The sequence below is a fragment of the Myxocyprinus asiaticus genome, chromosome 20 (assembly GCF_019703515.2).
Source record: "Myxocyprinus asiaticus isolate MX2 ecotype Aquarium Trade chromosome 20, UBuf_Myxa_2, whole genome shotgun sequence".
Classification (NCBI taxonomy): Eukaryota; Metazoa; Chordata; class Actinopteri; order Cypriniformes; family Catostomidae; genus Myxocyprinus; species Myxocyprinus asiaticus.
In genome coordinates, this window is record NC_059363.1 from 45,340,620 (window position 1) to 45,353,888 (window position 13,269).

Genomic DNA, 13,269 nt, shown 5'->3' on the forward strand with positions numbered 1-13,269 from the left:
AGCGTACAGTTAATTAACAGTTAAGTATAATTTCAATTACAGATCTGTTTCTCAGTCAAAACCCGACAGCATCAAATCTGTATTAATGCATCATATCAAACAATAATTCAGTGAATACTTGGAAACAACTGAGAAATGTACTTTTTACCTCGTATAAGGTTTTCCTTGTATCTGGATTAGTCGTGCATGTATATTTAGTAATTAGACATAGCTGTTAAAAATGTCTTCATTCACAGAATGCTTCATGCACAACGGACAGTTAGATAAAGAAATGTGTGATGCAGCAGTTTCCTTCTGGTTCAAAGTACAGGTTTCATTTTTACAGGCAACATGAAGTGGAGTAGTTCCAAACATTTACTGTGATAAACACTTTTAGCCTTTAGTTTCATGAAACAATTATCAGAAAGAAATTAACCGGTTATAACCAGTTAACAGCATTTAAAATAACGTTTTCTCTCCGGAACAATTGAAAATCACTTTGTTGCTGTTTCTGGTTACGTTCTGGGAAAAAAAAAAATTGGTTCGTTTTCGGTTTTTGTTTTAGTTTCTTGCACTGTGTTTAGTCCCTGGTTGAAATATTGAAAATAACTTTACACAGATGCATTAGTAAGTGATTTTATCAAACTAAATCATGTGAACACACATATTGTTTGCGTTATGTGACTATACTTTTGAAACAGTGAGTATTTTAACATTTACGGATTGGCCCCATTCACCTTTATTCTAAGTGCCTCACTTTTAACCAGATTTTAGATTTTATGTTTATTGCAAATAAACGAGGGACAAGTAAAAAAAATTTTGTGGTAATCAACATTGTGCCACAAATGTTGCTGATTAAGCTTAAAGCCCAAAGTATACTTCGATTTTGACGTGAACGCTCAGTGTCTACGTACAGTCGAACGTGAGCCTGTCAAAGTATACTCTATTTGATGGTGCACGTATACACAGGAGGTTGCCGCATGCTTGCTGCGACTGCTATAAGAAACCGGACTGTTTCTCTTCAGGAGTTTAGACCCATAAAGATGTCTTTATATTCCTTTAGACTTGAGTTAAACAAATGCAGGTATCTCCTGACCTCCTCACACATGTGCTCTTGACGTGCACATCTACTGTTGTTGTTTTTACCTTCATCTCCTGTTATTTACCGGTGATTACATCTTCTTCTAGCATTTCTTCATGACAGCAACAGCTAAAATGTGAGTATTGCCACCTTCTGGATCCACTAATTCATGCAAATAATTCCAGGCACATGCGCATTCTGTGCGTTCAAAGACACACGGTTAGAAAAATTGGGCTAGCGCACATTCAGTGCTCGAGCACTCTGCTGATGATGAGTTTTGTGTCTAGCGTTAGCGTCGACCGAAGTATACTTTGGGCTTAAATTGTATAGAACCTGGAACAGTGTTTTAAAAGTGGAACTCATGGTGGTAGTCTTGGTATATTAACAAGTCACATTGTTCTAAAAAAACACTGTCTGCTAAATTACAAGATCTCATCAAACAGCAGCAGATAGCACACAGTGGACACTATTTGGAGACTTAAATCACCCTTAAATTCAATTTGAAAAAATCCACTAGAAAACACAATATCAAAGCAAATGTCGTTTATTTTAAAGAAAGATAGCAGGGGCAAACCTTTGAAATAAAACATTTCACAAAAAGAATTTTATTATGTTTGAAATTATAACAAAATATAGTAGATGTAGTATAACTGTGGAACTTTCTTACAACCCCAATTCAGAAAAAGTTGGGACAGTATGGAAAATGCTAATAAAAACAAAAAGGAGTGATTTGTGAATTCTATTCACCCTTTGCTATATTGAAAGCATCACAACTACACATCATATGATGTTTTACCTTGTGAATTTAATTAACCTTGTTAAAAACAAGGTGATGTGAAACATGAGATGTTTAACAGGTGAGATAATCATGTTATAGTATATAAGGAGCCTCCAAAAAAAATCCTAGTGCTTCAAGAGCAAGGATGGGTAGAAGCTTGCCAATTTGCCAACAGATGCATCATCAAATAATCCAGTGCTTTAAGAAAAATCCAGTGCTTTTTCCCAAAGACAAATTGGAAGGATTTTGGGCATTTCACATTCTACATTGCAAAATATAGTTAATAGATTTAAGGAATCCCGTCAAATCTTGGTGCATAAAGGGCAAGGCTGAAACCAGTTCTGAATGTGCATAATTTCCAATCCCTCAGACGCCACTGTCTGAAAAACCATCATGTATCTGTAATGGATATCATGACATGGGCTCAAGAATACTTTAAAAAAAACCTTTTCAGTCAATACCATTCGCCATTGCATCCACAGATACAAGTTAAGGTTTTACTATGCAAAGCAGAAACCATAAATTCAACACTGTCTGACTTCTCTGGGCTCGGTCTCATCTGAGATGGAAAGTAGAACGGTGGAATCGTGTTTTGTGGTCTGACAAGTCCATATTTCAAATAGTTTTTGGAAAAAAACAGCCATCCTGTTCTCCAGGCCAAAGAGGAAAAGAACCATCCAAGCTGTTACCAGTGGCATGGGTTACTTGCACATCTGTTAGGTACTGTTAATGCAGACAAATATGTACACATTTTGGAGCAACATCTGCTGCCATCCAGATGCTGTCTTTTCCAGGGATGTCCCTTCATTTTCCAACAGAACAATGCCAAACCACACACTGCCCAGATTACAAGTGCATGGCTGTGTAAGCAGAGAGTGTGGGTGCAAGACTGGCCTGGCTGCAGTCCTGACCTGTCTCCAAATGAGAAAGTGTGGTGCATTATGAAGCACACCATATGGCAACGAAGACCCTGTACAATTGTGCAGCTGAAGACCTGCATTGTGGATGAATGGGGGGAAATTCTGCTTGCTAAATTTAACAATCTTGTGTCTTCAGTGCTCAAACACTTAAGTGATATTTGAAGAAAAAAGTGGTAAACACTCGACTGTCCCAACTCTTTTGGAGCATGTTGCAATCATCTGATTTGAAATGTGTGTATATATAAAAAAATAAAAAAATAAAATTCACAAGGTTAAACAGAAATAATGTGTTGCTGTAGTGCTTCCAATATTGCACATGGTAAATCAAATTTACAAATCACTCCTTTTTATTAGCATTTTCCATACTGTCCCAACTTTTTCTGAAACATTAGTGGAACATGTCCATAGTCAGTGTTGGGTAGAAATAAATAACATTTTATGTGGATTATGTAATCAGATTACAAAAATGTGCATAATCGGATTACAGTTACAATTACTTGATTACATATTGATTACCTATCAGTCTGGGGGGACTCAGGGACCAATAAAAAGCTAATAGTTGTTGTTTGATTTCATGTTTACTAAGGTTTATTGAAAGGAGTGTAAATTAGTACTTACTATTAATACACTTAAAGGTGTCATGAATTGGATTTTTATTTTATAATGTGCCTTGAGGTCCACTTATAATGTTAGTGTGATTTTTTTTTTTCATTAAAAGTAGTCATAATTTAGGAATAATTGGTCATTTTCTATCCAGTTTTTATGCCTCTGATTCAAATGCTCCATTTTTTGGGGCGTGTGTTCTTGAAGACTTCAGTGTAAACTCTTTGCATGTGGATAAGTGTAAATGCCCCTGCCATTACGCGCGTGTGGGGTTGTTTTGAAAACTTAGGATGGTTAAAAAATGACAACCGGAGGAATTCATCCATAAATGTTTGAGCCAGAGTCTGATCCCGAATTTGAGGAAAATGAACCCCCTCCACAAATATCACTGATACTGCAGTCTATGACAGCATGGTAATAATCACTGTGATTTACTTTCCCTATCTGTCACTCACTCGACGTTGTGTCGATGTAGTGACACTAGGGGTCACTCTTGGGAGCCCGAGACACCTCTGGTCTTTGATAAAAGGCCAGTGAAAATTGGTGAGTGGTATTTACATACCACTCCCCCGGACATACGGGTATAAAAGGAGCTGGTATGCAACCACTCATTCAGATTTTCTCTTCGGAGCCGAACGGTCAATGTTTACTGAGCTGACTGTTCATTCACCTCTGCTGGATCTGATGGCACATTTCAGCGGCTTCTCCCTCCTCTGCACTGGTGCACTGCAGAGAACGCCCCTGGGTGCTTCGGCAGAAAAAAGAGAGTATATTTTTCTGAAAGAGTATATTTCTCTAAAAGAGCAGCACACACGGAACGTCTTTTTAAAGACGCATCTTTTTAAAGATGCCTTTCCGTTTGTGTGTTATTCCTGGTTGCGGTCGTTACCTCTCAACTTCTGACGGTCACGATCGCTGTCTTTCCTGGGCGCGACCCACGCGGAGACAGCGTTCGTGGATGGATCATGTACTCACTGTGAGAACATGACCATGGCAACGTTGCGGTCGCGGCTTGCTTTCGTAAGAAAGCAAGCCACCCCAGCGGCTCCCCACCTCGGTCCTTCTACTTACGGGTATGAGGCCAGCACTGGGGGCGATTTGGGGACCCCAATGGGACCACCTCCGCCGGGTATCCCCCCATGGACCTCCCATTCCCCAGCACGCTCATCTGCCCCGATCGGGCTTCCGGATGAGTCTGACCGGCTCATCTCATGGCGAGTTCGACCTCTTGTTCGGAGCCCGCAAAGCTGATGAGCTCTCGAGCGCAGCATCGGAGAGCGGGCTCGTCCAGTGGGATGCAGAAGCCTCAGCTGGGCTCCCCCCCTCAGGTACGGTTGCCCAGTCACAGGCTGATGCATAAATGACATGCTTTCCCACAGCTCGATGATTAGTTCCTGTGCTCGCGGCACCACTTAAAGCAGCCACGCCCCGCTCCAGACCCTTTTTTCCCGGAAGTGAATGAGGAGCTGACAAGATTGTGGGAGGCACCTTTTACTGCCCTCACTACCCTCGATGGCGGGGCGGCCAGGGGCTATTCCCGCAGAGCGCCGCCACCTGGCGTGGACACCCAAAGCTCCCGTCCAAGGCCTGTAGGTTCATGTCGTCCCTGACGGCCAAAGCCTACAGTGCCGCTAGACAAGCCGCCTCCGCCCTGCATGCCATGGCTCTCCTGCAAGTCCACCAAGCCAAGGCGCTAAAGGAACTGCACAAGGGTAGTTCTGCCCCAGATTTGATGCAGGAGCTGCACTCAGCAACTGACCTCGCTCTCCGGGTGACGAAGGTCACGGCGCGGTCTCTCGGGTGGGCGATGTCCATCTTAGTGGTCCAGGAGCGCCACCTTTGGCTCAACCTGGTCGAGATGGGTGAGGCCGACATGACACGGTTCCTTGCTGCCCCCATTTCCCAGGTTGGCCTATTCAGCGACACCGTCGAGGACTTTGCCCAGCAGTTCTCGATGGTGAAGCAGCAGACGGAGGCTATCTGGCACATCCTGCCCCGGTACGGCTCAAGATCCTGCACCCCACCTGCTCGTCGCCAATGGCATCCCCCTGTGGTGACTGCAATGGCTGATCCAGACCTTCCGACTCGGCTACGCGATTCAGTTTGCCAGGTTCAGCGGCATCCACTTCACCTCGGTGCAGGGCAAGAACGCTGCTACCTTGCACGCGGAGATAGCTACCCTCCTATGGAAGGATGCCATAGAGCCTTTCCCTCCGGCCAAGATGAAGAACAGGTTTTACAGCCCCTACTTCATTGTACCAAAAAAGGCGGTGGGTTGTGGCCAATCGTGGACCTGTGAGTACTGAACCGGGCTTTACACAGAATCCCGTTCAAGATGCTGACGCAAAAATGCATTCTGGCAAGCGTCCGGCATCAAGATTGGTTTATAGCGGTAGACCTGAAGGACGCGACACAGACCCTTCCTGCGGTTTGCATTCGGGGGTCGGGCGTATCAGTACAAGGTCCTCCCTTTTGGTCTGTCCTTGTCCCCTCGTGTCTTCACGAAGGTCGCAGAGGCAGCTCTTGCCCCGGGAAGTGGGCATTCGCATTCTCAACTATCTCGACGATTGGCTAATCCTAGCTCACTCTCGGGATATCCTGTGTGCACACAGGGACTTGGTGCTCTTGCACCTCAGCCAACTAGGGCTTTGGATCAACTGGGAAAAGAGCAAGCTCCTCCTGGTTCAGAGCATCTCTTTTCTCGGTTTGGAGTTGGACTCAGTCTCATTGACGGCACGCCTCATGAACGAGCGCGCACAGTCGGTGCTGACCTGTTTGAAGGCGTTCAAACAGAAAACAGCGGTTCCACTGAAACTCTTTCAGAGGCTCCTGGGGCATATGGCATCCTCAGCGGTGGCCACTCGGACTCAGGTTGATGCATATGAGACTGCTTCAGCACTGGCTTCAGACTCAAGTCCCGAGATGGGTATGGCACCGCGGGACACATCGCGTAGCTATCACGCTGATCTGTCTCTGCCTCTTCAGCCCTTGGACCGACCTCACATTTCTACGGGCAGGCGTTCCCCTATAGCAGGTCTCCAGGCATGTCGTGGTTATGACAGATGCCTCAAATGGGCTGGGATGCTGTTTGCAATGGGCACGCAGCCGCCGGCTTATGGACGGGCCCGCGGCTGCGTTGGCACATCATCTGCCTCGAGTTGCTGGCAATTCTGCTTGCCCTGCGGAGGTTCCGGCCATTGATCCAGGGCAAGCACATGTTAGTTCGGACAGACAACACAGCAACGGTAGCATATGTCAACCGTCAAGGCGGTCTGCGCTCCCATTGTATGTCACAACTCGCCGGCCGTCTCCTCCTCTGGAGTCAGCAGCACCTCAAGTCGCTGCAAGCCACTCATATCCCGGGCGACCTCAACACTGCAGCGGATGTGCTGTCACGGCAGGTTACCCTCAGGGGAGAGTGGAGACTCCACCCTCAGGTGGTCCAGCTGATCTGGAATCGATTCGGACATGCACAGGTAGACCTGTTCGCCTCCTAAGAATCCTCCCACTGCCCGCTCTGGGACGCCCTGACCAAGGCACCTCTCGGTATAGACACGCTGGCACACAGCTGGCCCCCTGGACTTCACAAATATGTGTTTCCCCCAGTGAGCCTACTTGCACAGACCCTGTGCACGGTCAGGGAGGACGAGGAGCAGGTCATCCTGGTAGTACCCTACTGGCCCAACCAGACGTGGTTCTCGGAACTCACGCTCCTCGCGACAGCCTCCCCCCCCCCAGAAAATTCCCCTGAGGAAGGACCTTCTTTCTCAGGGATGGGGCACCATCTGGCACCCGTGACCAGACCTCTGGAATCTCCATGTCTAGCCCCTGGACGGGACGCAGAAGACCCGTGGTGGTAGACACGATCACTCAGGCTAGGGCCCCCTCTACGAGGCACCTGTATACCTTTAAGTGGCATCTGTTTGCTAAGTGGTGTTCTTCCCGATGCGAAGTCCCCCAGAGATGCGCAGTCGGATTGGTGTTTTCCTTCCTGCAGGAGAGGTTGGAAGGGCGGCTATACCTTGAAGGTTTATGTGCTACTATAGCAGCACACCATGACACAATGGACGGTAAGTCCTTAGGGAAGCACGACCTGATCATCAGGTTCCTGAGAGGCGCCAGGAGGTTGAATTCCTTCAGATTGCACCTCGTTCTCTCATGGGACCTCTCTGTAGTTCTTTAGGGTCTACAGAGAGCCCCCTTTGAGCCTTTGCAGTCAGCTGAGCTTAAGGCACTCTCCTTGAAGACTGCCTTCCTGACTGCACTCACTTCCATCAAAGGGCCATTCGATACTCATAACTGTGTTGGGGGAGGTTACGTGTCGGCCTGGGGCGCTGGCTATGAGGCACACAGTGGTCTGCCCGTCACACACCACCAGTTCATATAACACAGTTCAACCAGTTGCGGCGTTTTGTATAGGGACCCCTAGTGTCACTACATCGACACGACGTCGAGTAAGAGACAGATAGGGAACGTCCTGGTTACTTGCGTAACCTCCGTTCCCTGATGGAGGGAACGAGACATTGTGTCCCTCCTGCCACAACGCTGAACTACCCACTGAAATGGCCGGGACCTTGTCTCGGCTCCTCAGTATAAAACCTGAATGAGTGGTTGCATACCAGCTCCTTTTATACCCGTGTGTCTGGGGGAGTTTAAACCAAGACGCGACACAACGGTGTGTATCTTGTTACATAGTTGGGGCATTTTCCAAAGGGGAAACATTTCCGTGTTTTACAAATGCTGAGTAACGCATGACAGTACCAAATAAAGTGTAAATACATGGTGCTATCACATTTATAACTGTGAAAGGATACACTTACCATGCAACATGTAAACGTATACAGGATACATTCACTGGTGTTTGTCGCACAGTCATTCGTCATATAATCATCTTTCATCATATATTCAGTGTAGTGACAAACGCATACGTTGTTCATTACAATGAGTCATGTTTTCATTAAAAAGGAAAGAGATTGTCTAAATATATTGATATCAATACTCTTTAGGTGCATCTGTGGCAATCGTGCCATCATGCCAGCAGAACAAGAAAATATATGCTGCTTAGAGATCCCCGTGCATTAAAACTAATACACGTGCATCTAAAATCACTGCAAAGCCCGCTTCGAACTGTGTCTTGTTTGTGAAAGAATCATTGGTAAAATGAAGCGAGCAAACAAACACTTTCTTACCGACACGATCCAGGACTTCATTAAAAATAAACGTCAGCCACTCTTTCTTAATGCTGGGATCCTTGCAAAGCAAATGCAAGAAATCTAGTTTCCCACAACCTGGCACTGCACAACGTCTTGACATCTTCGTGGCCATTGTGACACCTCCTGTTGCTCCAGAAATAATCTCACTGCTCTACTCTAACCTCAAAACCGGTGGGCGGGCCTAAGCAGCATCAACGATAAAGTAGGTGTTGATCTGTTTATGCAGAGGCTGGCCTGTGCTGATGTAATACCTCACTATGACATAGTAGTGAGGAGGAAGTAGAGAACAAGTCATTTTGGCACCTTTGTTTCAATAAAGCCTTTTTTTGGACTAACAAAAGTTTTTGGTTCTGAAATTTACAGTATGTTTTATAGTGCTATGAACCCTTATATATCATGTCAAGATATCATGGTAATTTTGGTTTTCCAATTCATGACCCCTTTAAAATTATATTTTCATCAAAACATGCTGTAAGTAATCCACAAATAATTTAAAAATAATCAGATTACATTACATTAAAAAAATCTAAATCAAAAAGATTTCAGTACAAGATTACATTTCAGAAGTAATCTACCCAACACTGCTGATAGTTAATGTGATGAACTCCACCTGTGGTTACTCTGCTAGGACACCTGTGTGAACTCGAAAAATCACCAGGACCAAGGCCGGTAATAAGATGAGATCTTTGGGGGGGTGGCATTTTGACCTTTACAGTGGCCAATAGGTTCTCTGGTTTCGGCATCAGACCAGGGAAGGGGGGCCTTGGTCGTTTCGCCATCCGACCGGGTTGGAAGGAGTCAGAAGGTTCTGGGGGGCACAAGTAAAATCTAGACCCGGCCATGACCACTAGATGAAAAGTCATCGAGCAAAAATGACTCCAAAAAGTGAAGTTAATTCTGAGAAAAGCTCTAGCAGCATTTGAGCGCAGATGACACTTGATGTTTTGTTTCCTATGAAATTAAAATATTTCTAAGTGTGACTTGAGTGTCCAAAAGTGTCAAAATATTTTTTGGGGTCACTAAATGAATATACAATTTCAGGATTGAAGAAACAGACGGATGAGCATCTGGCTCTTGCGGTACTAAACCACTGGGAGGATATTCCACGAATAGGCTGCAAACTCGTTCCAGAGCATGTGGAGACGAGACGTCTCCTGAATCCTGATAAACCCGGGATTGAGCAGGTCAGAAATCATCTTATAAATGATTGAGGCCTTAGAACAGTGAAATAATGAACTCTTTTGAGTGTTAACAGTGTGATTCTCCTAATGTAGGGGAGAATTGAGATGTGGGTGGACATGTTTCCGAAGGATATGCCGGCACCTGGACCTGCTCTGGATATTTCACCAAGAAAGCCAAAGAAGTACGACTCATCAGTTTGAGATTTTTCTTTCTGTTTGTCCCCATAAAAAAGTAAATAAAACTAAAGATATACAGAAGAATATTTATTTTATAAAAAAAAAAAAACTATATGTCTCATTGACAGATTTGAGCTCAGGGTGATCGTGTGGAATACAGATGAAGTCGTTCTGGAGGATGATGATATCTTCACGGGGGAAAAGTCCAGTGACATATTTGTTAGAGGGTATGATATATTTTTCATGAAGTCACTGGGATGTTTAAGTGCCCACAAACTTTTGGCCATTGGTATCTTTCATGATCATAAGGTTAACCAACTCCATCCGTGTTTAATTTGTGACCAACAGATGGCTCAAAGGCCAACAGGAGGACAAGCAGGACACAGATGTCCACTATCGCTCACTGACCGGAGAGGGCAACTTCAACTGGCGTTTCATTTACCCCTTTGATTATCTACAAGCAGAAGAAAGAATCGTCATCTCCAAGAAAGAGTCCATGTTTTCATGGGATGAGACTCAGTATAAAATTCCTGCCCGACTGAATTTACAAGTGTGGGATGCGGATCATTTCTCTGCCGATGACTTCCTGGGTGTGCTGTCATTTTTTACTACATAGAGACTATATAAAATGTCCTTTTTTATTTTCGGCCTCATTTTTCCTAATTAACTTCTTATGTACCGCTGTATGTTTGTGTTTTGATTCAGGCGCAATTGAACTAGACCTGAATCGATTCCCTCGTGGGGCAAAAACAGCAAAGCAGTGTTCTATTGACATGGTCCTCAATGAGCAGGACATGCCAATGGTGAACCTCTTCAAACAGAAGAGAATTAAAGGATGGTGGCCATTTGTGGCCCGAGATGAAAATGACGAGATGGAAATTACAGTAAGTGACAATCACATAAATTCCACAAATTGTAAAAAGTCAAAAATAACAGATAGATCCATGGGCAGCTTGCACCTTTTTTAGGGGTCACTAGTGGCAGTGAGGAAAAAACACTACTTAGTAGTAATTTTTTTAAGTGCAAGACATGTTAGTCAAGAGGTATGTTTTTTGTTTTGTGTGCAAGGGGACCCAGGTTCAAATCTTGTTGTTATTAAAAGTTTATTGATTCCATATAACATATATATATATATATATATATATATATATATATATATATATATAACAGAATATATGGAATCACATTATATTATTTACAACCTTTCCTCCTGAACATTAACCACCCCACCACCCAACACAAACAGATACCCCAGTGGTCAAATACAATTGACCTCCTGATGAACATATCCATGTTGCCTAGCTTTCTATATGACAACTCTTCCCAAGCTGCCACCCTGCCCATCTCCTCGCACCACTCATGAAACGAGGGGGCTCCAGCTGACTTCCATCCTCTAAGGATAACCTGTCTGCCCACCATAACACTGGCCAGGATCCAATTCTTCATGTACTTATCTCCTACATCAATGACCGCCCCGTCACCCAAAATACAGAGCCTGGGGTAAAAGGAGATCCGAGTAGCCAATACGTCGGCCATAAAATTCTGGACCCTCAACCAGAACTCCTGTATCTTACGACACCCCCAAAAAACATGGGTGGTGTCTCCATCTTCTAAATGGCATCGCCAGCAGGTGGGTGTGTCCTTAAGACCAAGCCTATAAAATTTAGAAGGGGTCCAATAAAATCTATGTAGAATCTTAAATTGCATAAGGCACACCCTTGCATCTCTAGATGCAGATTTGACGTTTTTAAGAATCCTAGCCCACACTCCCTCCTCCAAAACCAAATTGAAATCTTCCTCCCATAATCTTTTGAGGGAATTTAAAGCTCCGTCCCCCAGACTCTGAATTAGCATGGAGTAATACACTGATGCCTCATGACCTTTTCTAAAAGCAGTAATCACCACTCCCAGATTATCTGCCGCACTAGGGGGGTGCGTGCCTCTCCCAAAAACAGTGCAGAGTAGGTGGCGCAGCTGTAAATACTTATATAATTGAGATCTGGGAATCCCAAAATTTTGAACCAAATTTTCAAAAGGTCTCAATACTCCACTCTCATATAGGTCATCAAGTGTATTAACCCCCCTCACAATCCAGTCCAACCAACAGAAAGGGGACTTATTAATGCATAGTTTAGGGTTCTGCCATATGCTCGAGGCTACGTTTAAATAAATATCCGAATTAAACACTCTGGACACTTGTGTTCAAATCAAGTGTAAATACAAAATAATGGGGTGTGACTTAACTTCTCCGATTAATTTGATCGAAAGGCTATGCAGAGGCAAGATAGGGGCAAGAGCTTCCTTTTCAATACAAAACCAGGGAGGGGCTCTCTCAGGTGGAAGCGACCAATAAGCCAAGTGTCTGAGACTGAATGCATAATAATAAAACAAAATCTTGGGTAGGCCTAACCCACCTTTGTCAATCGGCCTATGTAACTTATTGAAATTTAACCTGGCACGCTTACCATTCCAAATGAAGGACTTCGCTATGCTATCAAATTGCTTGAAATAAGAGAGGGGGACATCTATAGGTCTATCTATAGATTGTAACAGGTAGATGAATTTTGGAATACAATTCATTTTAATTACATTAACCTTCCCAATCATAATGATAAGTGTAATGAAGCCCACCTGTCCACATCATTCAAAAACCTTTTTATTAAGGGATCAAAATTAACTCTGACTAAATCAGACAAATTTGCTGGGAATAAAATTCCCAAATACTTAATGCCCTGTTTGGGCCACTGGAAGGCGCCTGGCTGGAAGGCCGTTACTGGACAGTACGCTACCAAAGCCAAAGCTTCGGATTTAGACCAATTGACTTTGTATCCTGAGAACTTGGAAAAGGAATTAATAATTCTGAGGAGGCAAGGCATAGATCTAGTGGGGTCGGAGATGAATAATAAAATATCATCTGCGTAAAGCAGAAGCTTATGCGCCACACCTCCCGCAATCACCCCTGGAAAATCATCCTCCTTTCTTATCACGGCTGCTAATGGTTCCAGGGCAAGACAGAACAATAATGGGGAAAGTGGGCGACCCTGCCGAGTGCCCCTATTCAGAGTAAAATAATCTGAAATTAATCCATTTGTTTGTACCGCTGCTACAGGGTGTTTATAAAGTAACTTAATCCAACCAATAAATGTTCTCCCAAACCCATACATTTCCAAAATCTTAAAAGGATAATCCCATTCTACCATATCAAATGCCTTTTCGGGCGTCAAGTGAGATGGCAGCGACCGGAGACTGATCATTCGCTACTGACCACATGATATTGATGAGACGCCTGATGTTATCAGAAGAGCTGTGGCCCCGAATAAACCCCATGTGATCTATA

General features: G+C 44.3%; 1 protein-coding gene across 1 annotated transcript in view; it reads left to right on the forward strand.

Moving 5' to 3' along the window:
• LOC127410925 (otoferlin) overlaps positions 1-13,269 on the forward strand; it is a 61,665-nt gene that overhangs the window by 36,611 nt on the left and 11,785 nt on the right. Inside the window, exons 35-39 of the mRNA XM_051646176.1 lie at positions 9,616-9,758; positions 9,849-9,937; positions 10,061-10,159; positions 10,281-10,522; positions 10,638-10,816. Coding sequence (XP_051502136.1) covers positions 9,616-9,758; positions 9,849-9,937; positions 10,061-10,159; positions 10,281-10,522; positions 10,638-10,816 — 752 coding nt within the window. The remainder of the gene's footprint in view (positions 1-9,615; positions 9,759-9,848; positions 9,938-10,060; positions 10,160-10,280; positions 10,523-10,637; positions 10,817-13,269) is intronic.